The sequence below is a fragment of the Perca flavescens genome, chromosome 16, assembly GCF_004354835.1.
Source record: "Perca flavescens isolate YP-PL-M2 chromosome 16, PFLA_1.0, whole genome shotgun sequence".
Classification (NCBI taxonomy): domain Eukaryota; kingdom Metazoa; phylum Chordata; class Actinopteri; order Perciformes; family Percidae; genus Perca; species Perca flavescens.
This window is the reverse complement of record NC_041346.1, coordinates 4076089-4103585: the sequence shown is the minus strand read 5'-3', so window position 1 is coordinate 4103585 and position 27497 is coordinate 4076089. Positions and strand designations below refer to the sequence as shown.

General features: G+C 40.6%; 1 protein-coding gene across 1 annotated transcript; it reads left to right on the top strand.

Moving 5' to 3' along the window:
- The first annotated feature begins 3814 nt into the window (after window positions 1–3814).
- dqx1 (DEAQ box RNA-dependent ATPase 1) lies at window positions 3815–26882 on the top strand. Its single transcript, XM_028601457.1, has 12 exons — window positions 3815–4172; window positions 9498–9888; window positions 14175–14368; window positions 15988–16441; window positions 19832–20137; window positions 20439–20538; window positions 21083–21241; window positions 21934–22125; window positions 22361–22486; window positions 22804–22994; window positions 24255–24445; window positions 25902–26882. The coding sequence occupies exons 2-12, from the start codon at window positions 9547–9549 to the stop codon at window positions 26107–26109; spliced, it is 2463 nt and encodes an 820-aa protein (XP_028457258.1). The 5' UTR covers window positions 3815–4172; window positions 9498–9546; the 3' UTR covers window positions 26110–26882.
- The last annotated feature ends 615 nt before the right edge of the window (window positions 26883–27497 follow it).

Sequence of the window (27497 nt, the reverse complement as noted above, 5' to 3'; positions counted from 1 at the left end):
TGAAAGCAGCAGAACATCATTTGGGTATGAGAGGGTTAAAATGGGAAGAGGTGAATGATGAGCTTAGAGTGCAATCTGGCAAAGAGGTAACGTGTTTGAGTTGATATTAATAGTGTTGTTAATTCTACAATGGAATGCAAGGAGTTTATTATCGAATGGACAAGATTTCAAACAGTTTATTGTAAGTAGGAGAGATAAACCAGACATTGTTTGTGTTCAAGAGTCCTGGTTACTTCCTAGGCTAGACTTTATTTTATATGGGTATTTGGCGGTGAGAAGAGATAGAAGAGACGGGAGAGGTGGAGGATGTGCCACTTTTATAAAACAAGGCCTTCCTTATAGAGTACTGGGTATAGGGAATGAACAAGAATATGTGGTAGTGAAGGTGTGGGCTGTGGAAATGGAGTTGGTAATTGTAAATTATTATAATCCCTGCAAGAGATTAGAGTTACGCTTACTTGAGGAGGTAGAAGGCCAGGATAGTAGGAACATTATGTGGTGCGGTGATTTTAATGGGCACAACACGTTGTGGGGGAGTGATAGCACAGATAAAAATGGATTGGTGCTTGAGGAGCTGTTAGATGAGAGGAACCTGGTTTGTTTAAATGATGGTAGTAAAACGAGAATAGATATTACGGTGGGTAAAGAATCTGTGCTTGATCTCACATTTGTATCTAATACTATAGCACCAATATGTGATTGGTTTGTGTATCAGGAAGGGACTATAGGAAGTGATCATTATCCAATCTGGTGTAAGATAAATGTTAATACCTCGTTGGTTAGCGAAGGATCAGGGGGGAAATGGATCCTTGAAAAGGCAAATTGGGGTAAATTTTTGCAGGTCAGCGATAAATGTCTAAATCAGGCCAATGCAGAAATGTCTATAGAGTCACTTGACAGTTACATAAAGCAAGGCATAATATTGGCAGCATTGGAATCCATTCCTAAAAGTAAAGGTAGTAAGAAGAGGAAAGTAGTGCCATGGTGGGATGATGAGTGTAAGGAAGCTGTGAGGAATAGAAACAGGGCTTTCAGAATAGTGAAACGGACTCATAATTTTCAGCATATGATACAATATAAGCAAGCTCAGGCTGTAGTGCGGAGGACAGTGAGACATGCTAAAAGGTCACATTGGAGGAATTATTGTGATACGATTGGTAGCAAAACGCAAGTGGGTGAGGTGTGGAGTATGATAAAAAAGATGGGAGGTGATAGAAGGGAGTGGAGTTACCCAGTTCTGACTGAAGGGGATGTGACAGCAGTAACTAATAAGGAAAAGGCAGAGTTGATGGCAGTTACATTTGCTAAAGTGCATAGCTCGGATAATTTGTCTGTAGCTGAGAAAAGAGGTAGAGGAAAAACAAAAGCGGACAACATGGAGGCTCTATGCAGGAAAGTTAAGTGTGATGGTGATGGGCTGAGTGTCCCTTTCAGTATGGGGGAATTGAGGAAAGTACTGGATAAGTCGGGTATGACTGCGCCTGGTAAAGATGAGGTTTGTTATAGTATGATAAAGCATTTAAATTCTGATGGCTTGGAGAAATTATTGTTGTTATATAACAAAGTTTGGGAGGAGGGGAACATGCCAGAGAGTTGGAAAGAGGCGTTGATTGTACCAATACGGAAACCAGGTAAAGATTCAAGCAGGCCTGGGAATTATAGGCCAATTGCATTGACTTCACACATTTGTAAATTAATGGAGCGTATGATAAATGAGAGGTTAGTACATTTTATTGAAAGTAGAGGCATGATGGCAGCTTATCAAAGTGGTTTTCGGAAAGGTAGGAACACTATGGATCCAGTGGTGTGTTTAGAGGATGAAATAAGGAAAGCCCAAGTAAATAAAGAGACAGTGGTTGCAGTGTTTTTTGATGTTGAGAAAGCTTATGATATGTTATGGACTGAGGGGCTGCTAATAAAGTTACATCAGATTGGAGTTGGGGGGAATATGTTCAATTGGATAATGTTTTTTTTGGATAAAAGGACCATACGAGTGAAGATAGGTTCTGAGGTATCCAGCATGTTTGTTGTTAAAAATGGGACACCTCAGGGGAGTGTAGTGAGTCCGACGCTTTTCTCTATTATGATAAATGATGTGTATGTGAATATTCCGATGGAAAAAGGTAGATCACTGTTCGCTGATGACGGAGCTATGTGGAAAAGAGGGAGAAATATTGACTATTTGATTAAGAAAATGCAGGATGCAGTTACGCGAGTGGCAGACTGGGGAACACAATGGGGTTTTAAATTTTCAGTGGAAAAAACTAAAACTATGTTCTTTACAAGGAAGAAACTCCATGAGTGTAATCTGACACTATATGGAAATAAGTTGGAGAGAGTTGATACTTTTCGTTTTTTAGGTGTGTATTTTGATATGAGACTCACGTGGAAAGAACATGTTAGACAGGTGGTTAGTAAATGTAAAAAGGTGATCAATGTTATGAGATGTCTTGCAGGTTTGGAGTGGGGGGCGGATTTTACATCACTGAAGTATATATATCAAGTCTTAATACGATCTAGGTTGGATTATGGCAGTATTGTATATGGATCTGCAGCTAAATCTGTACTCTCTGACCTGGATGTTATTCAGGCCCGTGCACTGAGGATTTGTTTGGGGTCGATGAAAACTGCTCCAGTTTGTGCTTTGCAAGTTGAGGCAGGTGAAATGCCGTTGTGGCTCCGTAGGAAACAGCTTATGGCCAATTATTGGATAAATTTAAAAGGCCATGATGTCTGGCATCCTACAAAGAGGGTATTGGAGAATTGCTGGGAGAGGGGTAAAGAGAGAAAGGCAAGTTTAGAATAAGATAGTTGACATAGTTCAAGAATATTACGATTATAGAGATAGAAATTATGGTGGGTATGTACAGGTTTTTACTGATGGATCGAAAGATTTACTGACAGGGGCAACGGGGGCTGCAGTGGTGATTCCCAATTATCAGACTGGAGTCAGTAGGAGAACCTCAGACTATTTAAGTGTGTATGCTGTTGAATTGTTAGGTATTTTGTTAGCTGTACAATGGGTGGAAGAGGTGATGATGCGCAATGTACTCATTTGTAGTGACTCAGGTTCAGCGCTGTCGAGTCTCAAGTCAGGATCAGCCAGGAATCACCAAGAAATTGTGTATGAAATTTTGTTTACAAATTCAAGGTTTGTTGATCAGGGTGTGAATGTGGTGTTCATGTGGGTTCCTGCTCATGCAGGAATACCAGGTAATAAGCGAGTGGATAAATTGGCAAAGGAGGCGGTTAAGAAGGGTGCTGTGGAACTGAATTCTAAACTATCGAAGTCAGAGGGGAAAAGCATTGTGTGGGAAGAAATATGATTCAGGCTAAGGTAGGCCAAGGAGGGATGAGTTACAGTGGGTTTAACCGACAAGAACAAGTAATTGCCAGTAGGCTGAGAATAGGTCACAGTAGATTAAATGGTACACTTTTTATATTGGGGAAACATCCGACTGGCCTGTGCAATGTATGTGAGGTAATGGAGACAGTGGAGCATGTATTGATGTCATGCAGGAAATATGTCCGAGAAAGAGAGGTTATATTTGCTGGACTACGGAAATTAGGTTTAGGTGAACTCAGGATTACAGATGTCCTTGAAAGTGGTGTTATTATGAATGGACGGAAATATCTATTTGCGTTTTTGAAAGGTACTGGTGTTTTTAGGAAATTGTAGTGTATTGGTCTGAATAAATAAGATATTGAGAAATTGTCACTAGGAGGCAGTAATGCAACGACTTGGATGCCAACTGCCGTTAAACTCTAAAGAAGAAGAAGAAGAAGAAGAACATAGGACATCGGATCCCAAACCAGAATGCTGTGTTTTCCGAGGAGCCTTGAACGTAGCACGATGTTTGACAGCTGGACAGCTCAATATGGCGGCTGCTAGCTAGAGCATCAAGTCAACACCTTCGTCTTTTAATATTATTGCCAGCAGTCAGGAAATAACCAGGGCAGGCAGGGATTCAGGGAGAGAGAGAGAGAGAGACAGGTTATCGCCCATTTTCCGCCTTTCCTGGTTTTTATGCAGCCGTTGTCCGGAACGTGAAAGTGGTTTGAGGTGCCACGGTAGACGGAAGACACAGGGGTTAAGGGACACAACAACAGTGGACCGAGGGCGGACTGTTTGGGCTTGGTTTCCTCACCCCCCCGTCCGATATGTTTCCCAGGTAAGACACGGTTCAACCCTATGACCCACTGTATCTGTACTCGGTCATTTCTGTGTCTTACAGCGCTGTTATTTACGGCGGTGTGACTGTCAGCTGACGCATCGCTCTTGGCCGAATTTAAATGCCACTGAGAGAGAAATGAGGAGAGAGCGCATACCTGCTTGTTGTGATAACATACAGTCATTACACAATAGCATTTGCGAGCTTATGTGTCGTACTCCTCTAGAAGAAAAACTAGTTTGCACATTAGCCCCAGGCACTCAACTATACTATGGAGCTATTCTGGCCCTTATGCCTATTTGGTAAAATGTGCTCTAGTAATAATATACTGTGCTTTAAAAAAATAAAAATAGATATATATATATATATATATATATATATAGATAGATAGATAGATAGATAGATAGATAGATAGATAGATAGATATTTTATGAGAAAGTACTTTTATTTGTAATTTAAAATAAACTTTTGCCTTTCTCAGCATCCTTTAGTTTGTCTATAGTGACCTGTACACAACCAAATTATGACTCCACCCATTCTGATTCTTTGCACATAATCTCTCTTACTCCCCTGACATAGCAAGGGGACAGATTACTCACATTCTCAACAACAAAGGTAGCCTACATTGGAAGCTCTACAAAGGTTTAGTACTATCTATGACATAGGAATAGCAATACCCTTTCTAGGGATTGCCATTGTGTCAAACTTGGGAAATGGGTAAGAGTGTTCTTTACTGTAGGGAGGCAGTTTCCAGGAACCCAATGGCATAGCTACTGTACATGACTTGATAATGATGATGTCCATTTCTGCAGCACTCGACAGTCAACTGTACACAGTTTTCGGCAACAAATAAATACATGTCGTTTGTTAAGCACAAATGGCAAAAGTTGTCTAGTTTCAGCCTCTCAAATGTGACTACTCGCTGGTTTTCTTAGTCTTCTATGATAATGATTAGAATATCTTTGGGTTTTGGTCTGTTAATTGGGCGAAACAAGCCGTTAGCTCTGGAAAACTGTGCTTGGCATTTTTTTTATATTTTCTATTAATTACTAAAATAATCAACCTATTAACCGATGATTAAATAATTATTATTTCCAGCCCTACACTCCATCAATCAGGCCTTTATACAGTCTAGACGTGAGCTGTTCCTGAATAAAAGACATGGTGGTCGTTAGCATCATGCTATGGATGTGCTCTCAGGAGAAGGAGCCTGGAGACGAAAAGATATACAGAGAGATCCTTGAAAAACTCCTGCTCCAACCTAACCCAACACAAATTCATGAATAAAGGACAGGTCTCCATACATCCAAAACACAACATATATGTATCTAGATCAGTGTGTTTGTCCACTATGTACATCATGTTCATATTATCCCATACTTACTAGTATGATATGGGTTTATTATGTTCCTGTGTCCTTAAAAAACAAACTTGGCATCCTAAAAGCTCCAAACCTATTTGTAGAGTAGGTCTGACTTATTGACATGTGGCTTACGAGGCTTCTGTCAAGCAGGACAGCAACTTTTGTGAGGGGAGCTAAAGAGCTCATTTGAATATCCCGCTGCAGCTGGTATTCTGCTGAATGACTGCTGAGACAGCATGTGCTTCTGCTATGTGACCTGTACATTGTTAAGAGGGACGAGCCTGCAGCACTGTCTGGGCACCTGCTTCTGTTATTGTCAAGTGTGATCAATTTAATACTCTGCTATTCACAATGTCCGTGCAACTTAATACTGCATGCTGCACTGCTTTTCAGCTTCCAGGTTTTCAGCATACAGTCTCTGTGCAGCTCATTATAGCCTCTCTTCTTAGGGGTGGGTATGGTTTGATATAAATATACATAATATTTATTTATTCATATACATGGCATTTTTCTTCTTCTAAAAAAACACGTTTTTTATTTGACAAATGAAACCAAAGTTCTTAAGTGTGGTTTAAACAAAAAGCAGCCTAAGAAGAACTACAATACAGTCTGCAATTTGTAAAAATTCTGATTTAAATCAGTAGGTTTCAGATTTCAGGTTATATACTTTTACAAATGTGACCAGACATTCCTTACTTAAACCGTTTTTATAGTTTTTAGCTCTGAAACCCAGCCATCTACCATATCAGGGTTTTGATTTTACATATTCCAAAATTATACTTTTTTAAAAACCTTATAAAAGGGCTGTCACAATTTTCCAGAGCCCAAGATTATTAATTTTTTTGGCATTTAGGTCTTTTTTTTTGTTACAGCTCAGGCATTAAAATGGAGAGAGAAGGGAAATGACATGCAGGGAACCCTGCAGGCCGGAATCGAACCCACAACCTCTGCATCGAGGACTATCCCCCAGGACTATCTATATATGGCCGCTCGCTCTACCACTAGGCACCCAAATGTTTTGACATTTGCTTGTATAATTTATTCCAAAAAACAGATTTCTATCTATTGACTACTTGTATCAGCCCTACTGCTATCCGTAGCAGTATAGCCAAGAAGGCAGCAAAGTTAAGCGACGGTTACATTCATACAACAAAATACAAAACAAAACATTACACGCACCAACAGGAGAGGTTAAAAGTACACACAGTAAAATGACAAACATTTTTGAAGCATATACCTCTGTTTTGTCTGCTTTTCTGTCTCCCCCAAACATGAATGAACCAGCACAGCAGTAAGGTGCCTGCAGGCCTTCCACAGGTCATGCCTATAACAGCTGTCCAACACACACACATACACACACACACACACACACACACACACACACACACACACACACACACACACACACACACACACACACACACACACACACTCTCTCTCTCTCAGTGGTATCTGGGTGGAGACAAGCATTCCACAGTTGAATACCAAACATTCTACAGGTTCCTATGAAGGGCCTGTTTGAGGGACTGGAGAAAATGTTTATTAGAGAAAGAAAGTCCTGTGGCCCCTGAGATCTACCTTCCATCCATACTTGTGGTACCTGAAATACAAGACATATCCTTGCTTTTTTTCTTCTTCTAGCTGTGTCTGCATGATTAAGTGTCTCCTCTGACTGTACTGTCAGCTGAACGTCAAAGGCTAATTGCCGCGGGTGGGCAACTCATAACTTCAGAATAATTCCACTACCTAAAAAGCATTGAAGAAGACCTTACCCGCTGAAACAAGCTACCCATCTCATTAGTAGGAAGAATAGCTGCTGTCAAAATGATCATACTATCAAAATGAAACTAGGCCTATATCTTTTCAATGACCCCAGTTCAGCCCACCTTACATGGGTTTAAAACTACAGATTCCATCATTAATAAATTCTACTGGAAACACAAAAAAACATGAATTAACTTAAGGCCATTGAAGTGTTATAGCCGCCCCACATTTCAGACTCTACCCCTTTGCAAACTACCTCCAATATATTACAACATGGCTGCGCAAGCACCCATGGATAGATATAGAACAATATGAATGTCAGGAATTATCATTATCAGATCTACCATTTGTTCCACAATCAATCAAAAATCATACTTGTTTAAAAAAACAAACATTTATAGCAACAACTCTGACAGCCTGGTGGAAATATAACCAAATGACTGGAAATTCCCTGAGCCCGGACAAATTCACTCCCTTATAACGTAATTCAGATTTTTTAATCAATAACAAACCAATAATATTTAGCAAATGGGAAAAAAAATAGGCATCACAGACTAAGAACACTTGTTTGAAGACCGCTCGTTAATACCACAGGAAACAATCAGTAGTAACAGCTTCCTGCAATATTCACAACTGAGACACTGTCTTAAAGGAAGAAGCTCACATGTTTCTTGAATAAAACTTGTTTATGAGATTTAAAAAAATGTGACCCTTATTCAGAAATATGTTTTTCTTTTTAAACCAAATTACCCAAAAATACATGGATTCCATAGTGTACTCTTTCAAGTACAATTAATGATCATTACTTTTATTGAATATTTGGAAATTTTATTACATTTTATAGTCTTAAAATAGCAAAAACAAAACATGGTTTCAAAACAGTATTCTGACTAAACTTTGACATAACACAACTCTAACTCTATCATGTTACATAAATTAGCATCTCTAATACTATTAAATACTAAATAATTCATCATTTCTGCTTTTTTAACTCAAAACTTAGGTAAGATATCCTACAAAAGAGGTTTATTGTCCATGGATTCAAAAAATAGGTGTAAACTTAGGGGTAATAAGTACTGGTGTATACTGTGTACTGGTGGTAGGCTTAAAAAAAAAAGCATTGAAAACAGTAAGGGGACAAAAAGTTAAAGGTACAATATGTAACATTTCTGCTTTAAAATGTCTAAAAATTACCATACCTATGTTATATACTTTTTTATGAGTTGTGTTCTTACACTATCCCAAATGTTTCCAACAAATGTCAAACCCAGAGAAATCTGTTATTTTATTTTCAGACACGGCACGTTTCCTTTAGTCGCCCGTCAGTGGCGTCATATAACCTTTCACCCTCCAGTTACTCTAACTTCCGTCAGAATATGTCAATGGTCAGAACCAGAAAACTGGCACCAAGATGATACATTCAGGAGTAATTGTAAATCATACAATGTCGCAGAAAAAAAATACTTGTAACCGTAATGCTGCTTTTTTGCCATACAGCATCATTTTGTGATTAATGACATCCCACTTTTTATCACAGTAATACAACAGAGACCTTATCTATTTTGAAAGTTCAATATCGATACCAGCTTGACGTTACTACAACGTGCTAACGTTGATGCTAATGTTTTGTGGGTAACGTTATGAGGTTACAACATCGTTCAACGAGCTAATGAAGTTATTTTTAGTATGACTGTTATGACCACAGCTAACAGGACTGAGCTAACCCACGAATAACTTCACTAGTAATGTTAACGATAGCTGTAGATAGACGATTAATCTAATGCTAATTCAGCCAAAGTAGCACACCCCGGGCTGTCTGCCTCACTCCCCCGGCGCAGAGAGACTCAGTCGGGATGACAGCTGACAACAGCCCCGGGACATATAGCTAGCTAGTTACCATTAGCCCTCAGTCAGCTATCAGCCAGCTACTTTCATTACAGCAACCCTATATTCTAAGTTAGTCATGAATAAATTATGTTAAAAATGTATAAATTACTCATTCTTGACAAAAGGCAAAAGAGCTGTTTGCGTGTGCACATTTGAATAATGTCGGGCTTTTAAAAAGCTGTCAATCAAAATGTACTTGTCGGACTCAAGCCAAATTCTGTCGGGCTCGGGCCTTGTCCTTTTAAAGCCCGATTACAGCTCTAACTCCTTCCATTGCTTAATGTGACCATCAATCATTATTGTTTTTGCAGGTAATCTCAGGCCTCTCTGTGAACCAGCCCCTCACCTGCCCCCCTGCTGATGATGTCATCACCACCGGCAAAGCCCTCTGCCACCTCCCTCTCCCCTGGGTCCCAGATGCGGCCCTCGGCTGCCCTGGACTCCCTGTCCATGTCTTCGTTCCTGTCTGGGGATCTAGACGATGAAGGCGATGGAGAAAGAGCAGAAGAGGGGGAGGAAGGGCTGGGAGACCTAGAAGTGAACCCTTACGATGGTTTGCCCTTTTCTTCTCGCTACTACGCCCTACTGGAAGAGAGGCAGAAGTTTCCTATATGGAGTCTTAAGCAGAGTCTACTGGAGCACCTGGAAAGCCACAACATGCTGCTGCTCAGTGCACCCAGTGGTGCTGGAAAAAGCACCCAGGTAACTAGGAACCAACAGGGCCACAGGGAAAATAACATGTAGCGTCACCTAGATTTATTCAGGTCAAACTCGACATAAACATAGACATAAACCTTTTATATTCTTAAAGTAGACCTACCGTTTTCAGGTTTATGTTTTGTATTTTGTGTTTCTATTAGAACATGTTCACATGTTTTATTGTTCAAAAAACACTTTATTTTTCTCACAGCTTCTCCTGTACTATACGGTAATTCCTCTACTGTGCAACGGTAAGTCACTTGGTTATGACACAATCGTTAGCTTATTTTTACAAAAACGTTTGCTACGGAGCCATAACGTGAGGTACAAGGTAATGGAGCCGTTTATCTACTGTCGTGTTTCTTTAGAAATAAACAATGGACAAATAGTCTTTAAACACTTCAGATGTAAAGTTATTTGCAGTTAAGTGACGTAAAAAAAAAAAAAAAAAAAAAAAGGCGGTCAGTGTAATGCTAACGAGGTGATCGCTTTGTAGCAACAAAATGGCGACATCGAAGGTTCGCGTTCTGAAGCGAAGCTTACCCCCTTGTTTAGAACCGAGACGCCTCAACTCGGGCTAGTTTCCTGTATCTGTGTCACGTGGGCTCTGCCACGGCCACACCTCTTTAGGAGACTATCGGCAGGTCCTGAGCATAGATATAGAACAATGGTCCTGAGTGTATTGATTCCAACGGGAGAAGTGAACAGGAACACAGATTATGAGCGATTCTTTTGCCCAGTAGTAACCAAAGTAAAGATTGGACCCATTTCTCACAGGGCACTTATCTCTAGAACATTCTGACACTAAAATGGTATTTTCAGGTGGACACATCAGGAGAAAATGAACTTAGTTTGAGACCTGTTTCTGTCTCAGGACCAAACTCTCGCGAGATCTGGCAACACAGAGAAGCTAATGTCAGCTAACGTTCGTGAACGCCTTAACAAAACTAATCTCTGTGATGCTAAATATGTGTAAATATCTAACGTTATCAAAAGAACATATTAATACATTATTTAAATATAACTTTTCATCCATCCACACGATGTTCACTACACGTTCAAACAAGGCCCCTTTAGGAGACAGGGAGTGTGGACCGTTGTATACCATTGGCGCTGCTTGAAATGCACTATCTTTAGTATAGAGCATGGGTCTTCAACAGGGGGGCCTCCAAATCATTGGTAATTTTGAAAGTTTTTTTCAAAAAAATTAAAAAGTCTTAAGATGAATCCAACATATTATTAGCAAATGTAAATCCCCACTGATGATACGTTTACTGGCCTATAGGTAAGGTAGTCACTAAGGTAGCTCCATCTGTCTTTCGTCATCACCACCCACCCAAACAAAAATCAAGAAAAGATGACACGGTGACTGCAATATTTGAGACCATACACCAAAATAATAACAAAATAGACTATAAACCAAATAAACATGTCAAAGGACAACACCATAAGCCCATCATACACGTCTCTCCCCAGCACAAAGCTTCTTAGGAGTCCTCCAGAAAGATCAGGTACTTTCCCCATTTTCTAGTATGGACATCCAATCTACATCCTATCTGGCGAACCGTTTATATGACATGAGATACGTTGAACTATTTTATATACTGTTAATCTCTAAAAATGCAGAATAGGTTTACATGAAATTTTCAAAAAACACCATATTTTTATTGTACAGCACATTGCTGCAGCTCCTCTTTTCACCCTGTGTTCAGGTCTCTGTTTTAGCTACAGAGTGAGACCTCTCACTGCTCTAACATCTTTGTTGGCAGTCGCACATGCACAGTAGCTAGGTAAGGATCATATCAGCTAGCTAGCTGTTTAAACAACTTTGGTCAGTTACAAGGCAGGATTAGCCGGGACACTTCTTCTAAACGAGGGTGCACTTCCAACTGTGCGTGGAATACCTGCAGAACAGGGACATGGAAGTAGTTATTTTGTAGATTATGGTGAACTAGTGTGTGTTGTAGCAGTGTTTTGCCATTGAGAACGAGCTAGCATGCTAGTGCTAGCATGCTACGGTTAGCCCCTTCGTTTCGGCTAGTGACGTAGAAAGCCGTGCAGATTTTAAACAGCTCACCTGGAGACTAAAGGCAGAATACATTCAGAAACCGTATCTCACTCAGAACAGCATGGATGTTTATTATTTTTGCCAAGTTTGTATGCTTGTGGAAGCACCAGAGACACAAAATAACACCCCAATCCCAGAAAAAGTGTTTTTTTCATAATATGAGCACTTTAAGGTTTAAGTCAGTGCAGATGGCAGAAACCCAGAGTGGAAGCAGGAAGATGTTCCCAGAAACCTAACATAATCACAGTTATTGAAATACAGTTAGAATGGGTTAATTGGTTGATCTTTTGTATATTTTTGGGCATTTACTTGATAGCTGAGAGCTGAAGAGAAATTAGGGGAGAAAGAAACAGGATTTTATTATATTATAACCAAACCTATTACTCTAAAGAAGAAAATGAGAATGTGACAGTAGTCAACACGAGTGGTGAGATTCCAGTATCCAGAACTATACTGGTCCTATGTTGCTGTTATTTAAAAACACTGGCCAACATATCGGATGAGTACGTTTTTATAACTGTAAATACATTTTATATAGTATAGCAGTATACAAGAGTATATTTCATATATTATTTTGCTGATATTTCCAAGGGTTTTAATTAAAGACCATGCTGATGCTTTGAGCATTATACTGCTACTTTGTTTGTGTGTAGATGTGTCATTTTGTGTCAGGTGACTCAGGGCTTTCCGCGTGATGTCCTGGTTTTTATCATTACACCTGCTCATCGGCTCCACTCCCCTCAGGTTAATGGATGACAGCTTTAAACCACTCCAGTAGAGTCACACTGTCGTGCTTTAACCTGAACACTCGTTTCATCCAGAACCAGGCCACTCTCCCCTTTCTGGCGCCTTCTTTATCTTCACAGTTAGTGCTACTGCCACGTGTCTTTCAAGAAAAGGAAACACTTCCTACTTTGTCTTTTTACCTGCTGCATTCTTAGCATTTAGGCAACGCTCATACGTATTACAGCTGTCGTTGGGGCATTTTCACTTTGACCTTTGCACTTCTTTCTGTTGGCTGTGTGTAATGTCAATAATTTCTGCTACCTTTACTGTCTCTCAAAGTTGTAGTAAACTCTACAACTGGTATCTTGCTCAAAATGTGATTCAAATGTAATATTTTAGGCAAAAAATATGACACTAAGCCATGGAGATTACATTTCCACACAGATGGGACTATTTAGCACATTCTTTATTCTCAGTTCTTTATTCTTAATTTGAATTCCGATTCGCTTCCAAAAAGTTTGTTTGGTGTTTGTTTGAGAATTCAGGCTATGTATTTTAATGTCCTAATCAATAGATCTAATCTAAGGCTTTGATTAAATATTTATTCAAGGTCTGTTGTAGGGCCGCGTTTATTTCTTCTGTCCAGTCATCCATGGATGGCACTTCAGTTGCCTGTTCATTTATTACTGGAACGTGTGCACACGCCAAGTGGATAGCATGGGAAAAATGGCTTATGGTTGTGGATCCAGTCTAGTAAGCAAAGTAAATTTATTGCCATACGTTGTATGATCGTTTTTTTCATAATTGTAATTGTTTAATTGTATTATGATTACAAATGAGACCAACATGTAACTTATATTGCAGCCAATCAGCTTTCGTGTAATTGGTGCGAGTCTCTTTTTGGATTGTACCACAGACACAAAACTGATTTTATTCTTCAGCTATGGGGAAGTGCAAGTTTAGCGATACTTGGCTTAAAGAAAATTAATTTAGGGCTCCGTTGATGTTGTGATAAAGGTCTTAAATTTCATTCATAACTGCCTTAAAAAGTCTTAAACTTGACTTGATGAAACCTGCAGAAACCCTGGAATAGGCAACCATATGCTAACATGTTAGCCATAACAACTTTATAAAGGATGATATTAGTCAGTGTTTTTCAGGTTATTGAGTTCTTTTGCCCCCAAGTGGCAAAACAGTAATTTCATGCAAGTGTAACAACTTAAAACAAAAAAGAGCGAGTGCTCAGAGAGTCCTTATTTTAAGATTGGTGTGAGGTACTTGTACAGTGGATTGACTGTAAACAATCCTTGACCACTCTGACCTTACACTTTAAGTTGCATATGAAAGCTGAACATTGTGAGAAGTAAGAAATTGTCAGAGACATCCTGGGGTGTGTGATTCTGAAAATCTGAGTAAGACCCCAGTATTATGTTACTACTTCCTCGTCTTGTTGACCTCTGTCTTTCTTTTTTTCTTCCTCCTCTTCTCCCTGCAGGTGCCACAGTGGTGTGTGGAGTATGCTTTGTCCTATGAATTTTCTCAGGGTCTGGTGTGTTGTTCCCAGCCCTATTCGGTGACAGCGTCAAGTCTGGCCCTTCACGTGGCTGATGAGATGGACCTCAGCCTGGGTCTGGAGGTGGGCTACAGGGTGTCCCATGATGACAGCTGTACACCCGACACCCTACTGAGGTGAGGATGCATGGATAATGCACATAATGCACACAACTTTATTCATAGTATTATATCATAATAAGACATATAACAAATAGAGTAGGTCTAGACCACACTATGATTTACAAAGACCCAACAATTACAGTAATTCCCCCAAGAGCAAGCATTTAGTGCGACAGTGGCGAGGAAAACCTCCCTTTTAGGCAGAAACCTCAAGTGGTGAGGAAAACTTACTTTTAGGGAAAAACCTCAGACAGACCAGGCTCTTGGTAGGTGGTGTCCAACGGTGCCGGTTGGGGGTATGATGAACAGTGGGAATTATAGTTACAATAAAGATAATGGAACTATGACTAGAAATAGTATTTGTAGTAGTTTATGGTCGTAGCAGGGCAAGGCAGTGTGTAACAGGGCACAGCAGGGCGTAGCAGGGCATAGCAGGGCGCCGTGCAGGACCACTGCTACAGCTGCAACCATGATTTAGGTGCCACCCTAATCCAAGGAAAACTGCGGGGCGAGAAAACCTAAGGACTCCGCGGAATAAGTTCCCCTGAGCTAAGTTAGTAACAAGCATTTCTGGGACACAAATGCACACAGATGGAGAGGAGCTCAGTGTGTCAAAGGAAGTCCCCCGGCAGTCTAAAACTATAACAGCATAACTAAGAGCTGGTGGCTCTATAAGGATTGGTAGATGAATCTGACGACTATAAAGAGAAGCAGAGAAGAGAAGGGTTGCCTTGTAGCTATACACCCTCCCCCGCCAGTAATGTCATCTTATTATTTTCCCCAGTATTGGGTCATAACTCTCATTTTCAGTTGCGCTGTTACTGCCACTAGCAACAAAATGGAAATCATTTTTTTCAGAACAAAGCTATCCAGACATTTTAATGTTGAAGTTTATTTAATTTCAGTTATGTAATTAAACTACATCAAAAACTCCACCATAAACAGGCCACATACCAAGGAGAGTTTTCTACCTCCAACTTCCTGGAAGGAGACCACCTGAACAGGTCTGGTAAACTGTAGTGCATCCTGGGGATTTTCTTCACATAACATACTGTAATTGAGCGCCAGAGATGGCTTGAGTACAAGTGCAACACCTCTTTCAGCAAGATATCACGTATCAAAGTGTGCTCTACCAAACTGTAGGTAAATCCAGGTAATGAGTCATTCATTGCTTTATTTGCCGAGCACAATGCCGAACTGTATCATGTGTAATGGTCTCTTCCCCAGAGGCAATGTAGATGGCTTCATTTGATTTCACTACTTTTGTATTATAATTTTGCGTGGTCTTTCTTTTGCTTTCAGCCACACCTTGACTCTGTGTTTTCTGTTACCTGCAGTTTGCTGTGGCAGTAAAAGTGCTATAGCAGTGTATTCACTGAAAATGGATCCATGTGTCCCTTCCTGTGCTCCAGAATGATTATATAAATACATCCATAAAGATCTTGAGCATGTCACTTCATCTCTTAGTTACAGTATGTGTCAAAGGAGCCTTCCACACATCTCCTGGCCATTGAAGGTGGATTTTGTGTGCTTTGATCCACTGGGCCAACCTGCAGTCGAAATGCTTTAAAATCTCTATATGTTTTACAGATACTGGCTCTTTACTCATCTCTTTTTTCTTTCCCTCACCCCAGATTTGTTAGTGACACTCTGCTGCTAGAGGAAATGATGTCTGACCCTCTGCTGCATCAGTATGGCGTTGTGGTGTTGGACGAGATCCAGGAGCGTACCGTGCCCACTGACGTGCTCCTGGGCCTGCTGTGTGACGTCTGCAGGCAGAGGCCAGACAACTTCCGGGTGGTTCTCCTCACTCACCCTACGCTGGCCCCTCGCCTCTCGGCCTTCCTGGGACCATCGGTTCCTCACCTCTCACTGGACAATTTACTCACTGACCCCCCTTCCAGAGACCAGGACGAGGGGACCGAGGTAGAGAAGGACAGGAAGGCCGTTGAGTTGAACAGGGTGGAGACACTGTACCGGGAGCTTCCGTCTGGGAAGGAACCGGCAGCCGCTGCCTGTCACATGGTGCTGGATCTGCACAGAAGGGGAGAGGAAGGAGATGTGCTAGTGTTTTTGGCCAGTGCACAGGTACATACATACACATATGTATTTATATTTCAATTCCCTTTCCTGAGATAATAAAGTCTTTGTTATTTTTTTATCAGAATCCAATTGAAATACAATTTAAAAAGACATTCTTATCTGCATTTATGTCAAAACCTAGAGACTTTCAATCATCAAAATGTCATTTATTAAATGTATTTGTGTCAAAATGACATATAAACATCTTTTCGTATTCTATTTTGCCTGGAAACGCTTCGAAATGAAAAATAGGCGTCGGCCCTATTTCTAGCATGCACGCGTTCTTGACGCGCCTGAGACGTGCGTGTCACGCAGGCAGTGTGCAAGCTCTAACCTGTTCTAACACCACGCAGCTGACACGCTCACAGGAGCCCTTAATCCTTAAGATTATGGTCCATGTTGATTTTTATTTTTTATTTTATTGGTTTATTTAATAGGGACCATGCATATTTATAAACATTGTTGTATAAAAACACCATGTAAATATGCCAGAATTAGTAAAAATAACTACTTTCCATCTGCAGTCCCTAGGTAGGTGACATAAGACTAACATAGAGACAACCAGCAGTCATACAGCGCTCATTTACTATGCATTAAAAGATACACATATTGGTGACATATACATTGACAAAACAAAACAAAAATACATGATGACAAAGACATTATCCACCTCTATACTGTACTATTCTATACTTATCCACCTCTATATCCACCTCTATACTGCATTCAATTTAACAGTGAAAGTGTATTGGTAATGAAATGTGTGACTGTTTAAAGTGAGTGCATCTCTGGTTTTCTAGAAGCCACTGTTTTAAGTTAGTTTTAAAGGTGTTGAATGTAGGACACTCTCTTATTGGGAGGGGCAAGCTATTCCAGAGTTTACCTCCTATTATTGACAATACGTTTTGTCCAAAAGTGGTGCGTCTTAATGGTATTAAACAGTCCCCTTTTACAGAGGCACGTGTACTTCCTCCGCTTTCAAGTCTCTGGATGAAGCCATGCAGCGGAGGGGTGACAAGATTATATAACACTTTATATATCAAACAAGCATACCTGAAATGTTAAAAATGTTCTAAACTTAAAAATGTATGTATCCTTAAGATATCGCAATGGTGAAATGACAATGCCTTTTTATCAAAAGTTTTTATGGCTTTCTTAAATAGAGAATCAATGCTTTTAAGAGTAGTTATGCTAGTTAATGACCAGTTATTAAAACAATAATCAATATGTGAAAAGATCATAGTATATAAGAACAACTTGGCAGCTTTGGTGTCAAGAAATGGCCTAACTTGTTCTTTATATGCCACCTTTTTTACATGACTTTTGTCATACATGACTCCTAGATACTTGAATTCATTAACAATATCAAGCTCCTGTCCTCTAAGGAACACATTAGATTGTGACACCTTCATGTTTTGTCTGGGAAACGCCATACAAACAGTTTTTTTTGGTGTTTAGGTAGAGACATGACTTTGTGAGCCAGACATCACTGTGAACCATAGCAGATCTAAGTGTGGATGCTATGTATTGATAGTTCTTAACATGTGTAAAGATTACAGCATCATCTGCATACATCTGGACACACATTTTTACATGCCTCTGGCAGATCATTTATATACAGTGTAAACAGGATTGGACCAAGTATGGAGCCTTGGGGGACCCCTACTGGACATTCACACAGTGGGGACTTTGAGTCATTAACACAAACACATTGCTTTCTACCAGACAGGTATGATTTTATCCAGTTAAGAACTTGCTCAGAGAAATTAAAATATGTTAATTTAGATAAAAGAACTTAACAAGTATCAAAAGCTCACTTTAGGTCTAGGAAGGTCACAGATGTGGTTGCAGGTAGTAACAGCAAGTGTGTTTTATTAATCCAGAGGTCTGTTACTAACAAAACAACATGCAGGGCTGAAGTGATTAGTTGATTAACCGATTAGTCAACCGAAGATGAATATGCATCTATTTTGGTAATTGATTACTTATTTCTTAATTTTTAAGCAAAAATGCCCAACATCCTCCGATTACAGCTTCTCCAAAGTGAGGATAGGCTGCTTTTCTCAGTTTATATCATTGTAAACATTTTATGGATTAATCAGTAATGAAAATAATTATTAGTTTCAACCCTATACGGGTGTATTGAGCACTAAGGTTAAAAACACACTTTAAACTGGGCCATGAGCTCATTGTAGCGACCACAGTCAGAGCTGCAGGTGAGAAACTTTTACTGAAATGAATGGGGAGCAACCTTTGAACACAGTATCCATAAGGACTAAAGGACAGGTTCACAAAAGTTTCAAGTCTTTCTTAAAATAACATGCAACAGTCCCATATGTACGTACATTGAAACTGTTTTTGCTTGCTGAAATCATTCTTCCTGTTCAAATTAGCCTTAAACACTCGTCCTTATGCATTTCCAGTGTACATGATCAGGGGACAAAATCCCCGGGGTACATTTAAAGCTCAGATTTTAGAGAAGTGCACAGAAATCTCCCTTTTCAGTAGAGCAATGTGAACACACCTCTCTAGTGACAAACTTTGAACGTATACAAGTCAGTATAGTCAAGGTCAGACATTTTAGGGGAAATAAGAAAAACACATTGTTGAGTGGAGGGGATCTTTAAAAAGGCTGAACTTATTGGCCCTGTTGGCAGAGTTTACCTTGTGTGGAACTATTAATATGGCCTAAGTGCCATTTTAATCAGGCAAATGATGCAGCAGTCATCCATTGTTTAATTTTTGAGGCTGTATAATTGTGGTTTCTGTCTTTCTTTTAGTTGTTCAGTAATGAAGAACTCAACATTTCTATGTGCTAAAGTGCAAAAGAAAGAAATTAGTAGTGCAGGACTGATTTAAAAGTAAAACTAAACAACATAGCAAAAGGAAAACTTGTTATACCAATATTCATTCTCTTGTGTGCTGTAGAGTTTCACACACACAAATACACACTGTATCCAAATGAACACATAGCCACAATGTATCTGTCACGTGTTTGCAATCCATGTGCTAAGATATATGTACATATTGACCTATAGTACATCAAACGCTCTCACGCACATTAAACTCCCTTTATGTCAACATTACCACACCTTCACCATCAGTCCTGGTTTCCATTTAAGACCAAGTCTATCATGTGTGCCTGTGTTAGCTGAGGCTAGATTTGTAACTCAAAATCCTCTTAATTAATCCTCAGTGAAGCACACTCACACACACACACACACACCACACACGCACGCACACATGCACACACACACACACACACACACTCACGCTTGCACGACAAACGGCAAACAAAAGCAAAGATAAACACTTCTCAGAGTTGCCTTGCATCAAATGTTTGAAAGAGTAGATTCAAACTGAGACTCCATTCTCTCTCTTCCCTGTTCTGTGTAGGAAACAGAAGAGTGTTTGGCCCTGCTGGAGAAGGAGTGTGTAGCTCTGAGTCCTCAGCTTGGTCCTCTCCGGATCCTCCCTCTCCATGCTGGCCTGGGTGGGCTGACCCAGCGGGTCTACGAATCCAACCAAGAAGCTTCAACACTAAGGGAGAATGACAGCTCCGAAGGCGTGGGTGGCTCAGTGTTGGGAGCGGCAGGGCCGGGGGTCAAAAGGAAAGTTATCCTCTCCGATACCCTCGCAGAGGCTTCCTTCTCCCTGCCAGCTATTCGCTATGTCATAGACACAGGCCTTCAACTCAAAACTGTGAGTTTTTTTTCCCTACATGAAAAAAATGGCATGATCAAATTCCAGATTATCCCTTTCTCCTATGTTTCTTGTATCGTTTTTAGATCAGATTGTTTTAATGTTGAGCTCAGTGTAAGGTGCTGTAAGTAGAAGCTAAATCAGCTGAATGCAAAAAAGAAATGTTACGTAGGCCTACTTTGTTGCAGGGAACAAAGAGTTATTTGATGAAAGTGAATGAAAGAAAGAAATGTTCAGGCTATCATGTGCAAAACTTGACAATTCCATTTCTGACATTTTTTATTTTAATATTCTGCCACAGGTTTACAATCCACAAATACGAGCTAACTCGCAGGTCGTGAGAACGATCAGCAAACACCAGGCCGACATGAGAACTCAAAGGGTGAACAGCCACCTTCCAGGTAGGTCAAAGGTCATTGCTGCTGTTCTGATTACCAGCTGATGTAGTTCAATGCAGACATTTCCTAAACCATAAGATTTCAATGAAATGTGTAGGATTTGAAGTCTGACTTTAGTGGTAGGATCAAACTAGAGACCATCTTGTGATAGGATGACACCAGCCACGAAGCCAAAATCGGGTCAGGGGTGTTAAGTAAGGGGGCAATGGCCCCTTCACCACCTTCTAACCCCCCTACTTCGGCCGCCCTTACTTGTACCACATCCCTCTTTAACTCAGCCTTCATTTTGATCTCAACTAACACACCTGAGAAGTTTCGAGACTGCATCATGCACGGTTGTGATGCTATTGCGGTGACGAAATCTGTCCACAGACAGACAGACAGAAACAGACAGACAGACAGACAGACAGACAGAAAAAAAACACCTGGCAAAGTACTTAAAACGGCCTCTATGTTAGTTCCCACTACATACTGTATGTCCAGGAGCACTGTACTGTATACTGTATCATGACTGTTTACTGCATGTGTTGTCCTTGTTGGTCTTTAGGGCTGTGTCTCCGTCTTTACCCCCAGTCTCTATATGAGGACGGGATGGAGGAGGCTCATTGTCCAGGGGTGGTGGAGGAAAACCTCAGCCACTTGGTGCTGTTGCTCAAGAGGCTCGATATTGCAGACATGGGACAGTGCAAGTTCCTGGACAGACCAGGTACATTGATGAACTTTGAATAATACTTATTTTATTCATGTATGTTTTAAGTACTCATCCTGTTCTTTGTGTTTACATGACTCGGTATGATTGTCATGATGTTGGAATGCATGTAAAGAATGAATGAAAGGGCACAAATGCATAGGTGGAAAAAGAGACATTCTCTTCATCTCTACCTTTCTTTTAACGAGTTGTTAAGCAGACAAAACAAACTCTGCGCTGTTCCTTTCCAGAAAGCACGACCCTCGCAGCAGGAACTAATCTACAGGAACTTAATGTAGTCCTAGTTTATTTGGGGTTTAGTTTTTGAGTTTCTCAAAAGGTTTTGGGTCACCTGGGATACCCAAGTGGATCCACTATCCTTCAGAAGAGGTAATTATGCTCACTCGAGTTTCTGCGCGCGAAAGTCGTTGGACGACACAATCTTCTAAACATAGCCATGGCTCAGCTGTCTGCTGTAGTTCATTCACATTAAGAGTAGTGTCTCTACTGTTTGTCGTCCTTGTTGCTTCTTAAGACCATAATCACTGAAGTGTACTACAGCAGATAGCAGCTAAGATCCTTGCATTAGATCCTATCATTATATCGTATCAGTATAGTACTTCCTAGTCTAAGACCATCAATGCATGGCTTCTTCCTCCGTCCCTTTCTCCTCAATATTTATTTTTCTTCCGTCTCTCCCTCATTTCCAGCGCCCGAGGCTCTAATGCAGGCCCTGGAAGACCTGGACTACCTGGCAGCGCTGGATGATGATGGTAACCTGTCAGAGGTGGGCATCATCATGTCGGAGCTGCCACTGGAACCACCGCTGGCTAAAGCCTTGATCGCTGCCTGCGAGTACGACTGTGTTGACGAGCTGCTCACTATAGCCGCCATGCTCACAGGTAACTAAAACAAAGTGAATGTTTGGTAAAAATTACACAATCAACTCACATTCGCTGAGAAATGATGCCCAATGACATTGTGTCATGACAGGCCACAGCTGTGTCAATAATGCGTAACAACATTTATTAATAGATGTTGATTGCATGCATACAGCACATTTTCATACGTATTTGTTGGTATTTGTTATGTACTCTTTTAAAATGAACATTTGATCTGATCTTTGTCTTCTGTCAGCTCCCTCCTGCTTTTTGACAGCAGAACCCAGCAGAGAGGAGGCTGCTGTCACTCACTGGCGACCTCTAATGCACGCAGAGGGAGACCACATGACTCTCATTAATATTTATAACACCTTCATAGAGCGTACGTACAGTTCAGCCTTCATTACATTAACTCTTCGTTAGGTACAGGGTTCCCAGTGATCATGGAATCTAAGAACTAATCTATGTCGGATGCTCTTACAAATGTTTCACTAACTAACAGGACTGTGAAATGTGTTTTAGCATTAGCACAGGAAGGAATACAATGTTTTGGAATTGGATATGGAACGTAATGTAAAATTGAGCATAATGACCACAGTGGGAACCCCGCAGTAATGACATTCTAATCCCTGTTGAGGTTTTATTAACATAAAATATATAGCCATGAATAATTGATTGGTCTGTGTGTGGTAATTGTAGATAATCAGGATGAGGCGTGGTGCACGACAAACTTCCTCAGTCACGCCGCCTTACGATTGGCTGTGGTGATCAGGGCTGAGCTGCTGGAGGTGATGCAGCGAATCGAGCTTCCTGTTTCTCCTCCTGCTTTTGGATGCCAAGACAACTGCACGAATATCAAGCGGGCTCTCATCTCAGGCTTCTTCCTCAAAGTAAACACCATGTTTTCTCAAAACTGAGTGACAGAAATGTGATCAGTTGCCTCCCTTATATTTATGCTTTCATATTTATACCATAACATAACTATGGTGATCCATTAACTTTTCATTTAGCACCACAATCGGTCAAAATTTTAAGTTATCAAATACTTGGTGTTTGGCCTGTAAGGTTTGTTGAACTCCTTTTAACTACTATTGAAGGTGCCATGTGACAGCAACTTTTGTACTGTAGGAATTTGACTGATTTCAACTAACAAGAAGTTCATATATCCTGTCAGAGTGGAAATGTCACACTGGAAGTTGAAAAATCAAACTTCGTGTTATTCATGCAATGTTACCGCTGAAGTGTTTTTGCAGTGTGTTGATGTACTGATTGTACAGCCGTTAGTTGTAGCTAGCTGTTGTGGCTGTAAGCAGTCCAACAAAGTGCTGCCGCGAGGGACTAAACACTGAGAGATGCATAAACGCAATGTGACGCGCTCGAGATTGTATTGTAATGATTTAATCCTCCCCACGTAAAATACAACTAACACTGCAGTTACCAAATGTAAAGTTACTTTGTGAGTCAAAATAAGTGCGTTAGTGCGGTGGTCAACAGAAAGTGTTCACTCCCAGGCTCGCCCCCTCTCTGTCAAAGCCCAAAAAACCAATCAAAGGTGAACAACAAATATGTTATCACTTCGGCTCATACTGCGATGAACACGGCCACCACCTACAATATAAGTGCACAACGTAACAATCAAAAAATGAGACCTTAAATAACATACAATATGTGGCTCCTACACAAGCTATCAACAAATGCACTGAGCATGTCTGTATGGAGGATGTCATTTTTGTCTTTTTTTTATGTGGAACGTAATATTAGAAAACCAGTTTATTGGTCTAACCCTACTTTTTATAGTTTTTATTATTATTATTATTATTATTATTATGTAATAACTCATCAATTGGCCACTAGGTGCCGCTGTTTTTTAATTTTGAGGAGGCAAAATCATGAAATATCCTACAATTATTTATCCAAACTACTCTTCTCTGCACCTGCAAAATACATCCCGTCTTAGACATACAGCTCCGTCTTGCATCGCCCCAAGGGGCGACTTGCGCCGGAGGGCTTTAACCCCGTTCAGAACTGCTTGCATTTATTATGTATTACTCATTTGCAGAACACATCTTTTGTTCACTTTACTGTCCTTCACACATCCTCCCATATTTTCCTATTTTGTTGTTGATGATAAATGTTGTTGTCCTCTTCAGGTGGCTCATGATGTGGATGGCTCGGGTAACTACCTCCTGCTAACTCACCGCCATGTGTCTCACCTGCATCCCTTCTCTTCCTACCTGTGTCGGCAGCCGTGTCCCAATCCCCCCAGCTGGGTCGTGTACCACGAATTCACCATCTCTTGCGATAACTGCATCCGCATCGCTTCCGAAGTCCACCCTCAGATGTGAGTCAAACCGTGAGATTGTAAATGTGCGAGTTACTGTTAATTGGTTTTGTGTAAAATCCTATTCATTTTTTTTTTTTTTTTTTTTACATTTTCTTGATCAAACAGTTAAGATTATACTGCAAAACATACATCTTGTCCAGTGTGTCAAGTCAAGGCTCAATCTATTTTGAAAGGGTACCACTGTTGCATCTGGGACTTAGCGTAGCCCAAGATGATTGCGATTGGTTTAATGAAATACAAACAAGCCAGAGCCTTTTTTCCCCAATCACAAAGTGTTAACTCTTGCAGCCAGACTGTACTCCAATGCTAACACAGCGCTGTGGAGATAGGTCTAGCCATGGGCATCGGGCATCGGACATTGCTGCAGCTCCTCTTTTCACCCTGTGTGTTGAGCTCTCTGTTTTAGCTATAGAGTGAGGCATCTCACTTCTGTTCCATCTTTGTTGGGAGTCGCACATGCGCAGTACCTAGGTAAGGACTACTAGCCAGTCAGAAGCAGAGTATGAGGGCGTGCCCTGACAGTACCTAGGTAAGGACTACTAGCCAGTCAGAAGCAGAGTATGAGGGTGTGCCGCGCTGTCAGCTAGGCGAGCATTATAACGTGTGTTCCAAAGTGACCACGTTGGTCTCTGAAGTAAAGGCTGGACTCCAATAGAGCTGTTTGGAGCAGTTGGTGAACAGTGTTTTCTGTTGGAGATGGTAAGTCCCTTTGGGGGGGACTTTGGGCTTTTTCACTTTGCAAACCTATAACGTGCACAAAAAAGATATATAACACAATAAAGGTAAGGGGAAAAGCCAAAAAGCATAATATGAGCACTTTAACCAAATACTACACAACCGGACATGTCCCAGCAGTAATTCAACCCTGAAATAGGGGAGAAATGACCAGCAATGGCCACCAAGATTACAGCAATCTCACTTTAGCATGCAGCTACTTGATATTTAGCACTAAGCTAACGTTAGATTGTAATGGAACGAATTAGCACTTTCTACCGTCAAAAATCTCAGACCATGTTAACACCACCGCAGTAGGGTAGTAAAAAAACACTCCAGTCCTGCCAACCTGGAGCAGATGACCAATCATAGCAGACCGGCTTAGTTAACTGTTGAAACCGGGGCATTCAGAAGAGTTGGAAATCTGAACGTTTTAGCTCACTGTGGTTTCTCTAAAATACGTTTACCCTAATTGTTTGAAGTTTTGGCCACATTTAACATGAAAATCCAACATTATAACATTGTAGATATGACCGAAAATACGAAAAAGCATAATATGTCACCTTTAAACTTTGAACAGAGCCATGCTAGTTTTTTCCCCCCCTGCTTCCAGTCTTTATGCTAAGCTAGGCTAATCACCGGGTGGCTTCAGGAAAGTGTCTTTTCCTCTGAGGATTTTTGATGTCTATAAAAGGCCCGTATCCAGTAACCCATTCTCCCCCTTACCTGTCTGCTGTAGGCTGGTGGAGTTGGCCCCTCAGTACTACCTGGGAAACCTGCCATCGAGTGATGGTAAAGAGCTGCTCATGGAGCTGAGGCAGAGCCTGGAGCCCCAGTCCTATGAGCAGGACGGAGTGTCCGATGAGCACAGCAGGACTCACAGAGACGCAGACGGGACGGGAGAGAATCACAATCCGTCCAGCACTGAGCTCTGCGTTGTCCAATGAGACGGAAGAAGAGACGGAGCGACTGAGGAAAAACTGACACTAAACACACAGCTGTCACTTTATCGTTCGAGCTGAGATTTGGCACTTTGTGTGAATTAGTCCGAAATCTCATTTCAGGTTAAATCATTTTGACGCGTGATTTCAAATGGACTTTTACTGGAAAAACACTAATGTACAGTAACGTATTATTAATATATCTTATATGCTGTGGCTTTGGAAAATATTCAAACCTCTTCATTTTCTCCTCGTGCTATGTGTTGACATAATTTAAAATTTTATGTATAATGTTTTTTGTTATTTAATGAGGGATTTCTGTGTTTCTCTTTCTGTAATTCTTCAAAAATATTCTGTTATCACCTTCTTATTTGATTTTAAATTGTAGAGTGGATGAAATATTTTCTCAAACCGGTCAAGTGTGACTTTTGTTAAAACATTTTTCAGATTTCAGAGATAATGAAGATAGATTGCTCACCTTAAAGCAATACTCACTACTTCAGTGAGCAGAGACGCTGTTATTGGTTGACCTTTGACCTCTATGCAGATGGCTTCTCAGGGCTCACTGTGATCGGAGACTACAGCAGTGATGCACACAGCTTCGATTTTCAACTTTTTTGATACGGTTTGTATAATGTTTGGGTTTCCTGCTTCAATTCTGCCTTTTTCTCACCGACCTTGTGTCAATAACGAAAAGTCTTTGTGTAAAGTGTGTAAAAGTACGTCTGTCAGTACTGTACTTTTAAATAAAAGGGTGGTTTTTCATGTTTTAAATATCTCAGCGGAGTGATTTGTTTTTTTACTTAATAGCCGCTTGCTTCTCTGTCTGGAATGGTAAAAACTTTGTCTTGTATTAAAGAAAATATACAGATTTATTTCTCAGTATTCCTGGTTTTGTCCAACGTGAACTCAGGTCACTAGGTGGCATGATATGTTTAGAATATCGGAGGTATACTAAGTATACTCTAGGGAAATTTCATTTCAGTGTGGACTTTGCTCTTTTGTTAACATTCTGTGTGCAAAAGAAATGTTTTGTGTGCTTTGAAGCTGGACCTCTTTCTTGCCAGAGGACTGTGCTGTTCATTGTGTCGTAAGCAGCAGCAATTCTTGCAACAGTGAGTGGAGACCTTGGTGGAGACTGTGACATCCATCCATACGCCCAGCAGATGTCAAACCTGCATGCACGTAAAGGTAATCCACCAATTTGGTGTTGCACTTCCATTCATTGGGGAACTTTGCTTTATAAATGGTCAAAGTCAAAGCAGCAGAGGCTGAGATATCCTGACTTTTAGCTTCTGGTTATGGGGTGAGCTCCAAAACACTGCATCGCATATTTCCCATAACGTGACTCAATAGTGATAAGGTCAACAAGGTTCTTTTCTCAGACTTGAAAA

Excerpts from the sequence above, each read along its gene's own strand:
- dqx1 (XM_028601457.1), top strand. The coding sequence starts at position 9,547 with ATGATGTCATCACCACCGGCAAAGCCCTCTGCCACCTCCCTCTCCCCT. Across the intron at positions 9,889-14,174 it reads GTGCTGGAAAAAGCACCCAG|GTGCCACAGTGGTGTGTGGA; the intron begins GTAACTAGGAAC and ends TTCTCCCTGCAG. Across the intron at positions 21,242-21,933 it reads CAAGTTCCTGGACAGACCAG|CGCCCGAGGCTCTAATGCAG; the intron begins GTACATTGATGA and ends CCTCATTTCCAG.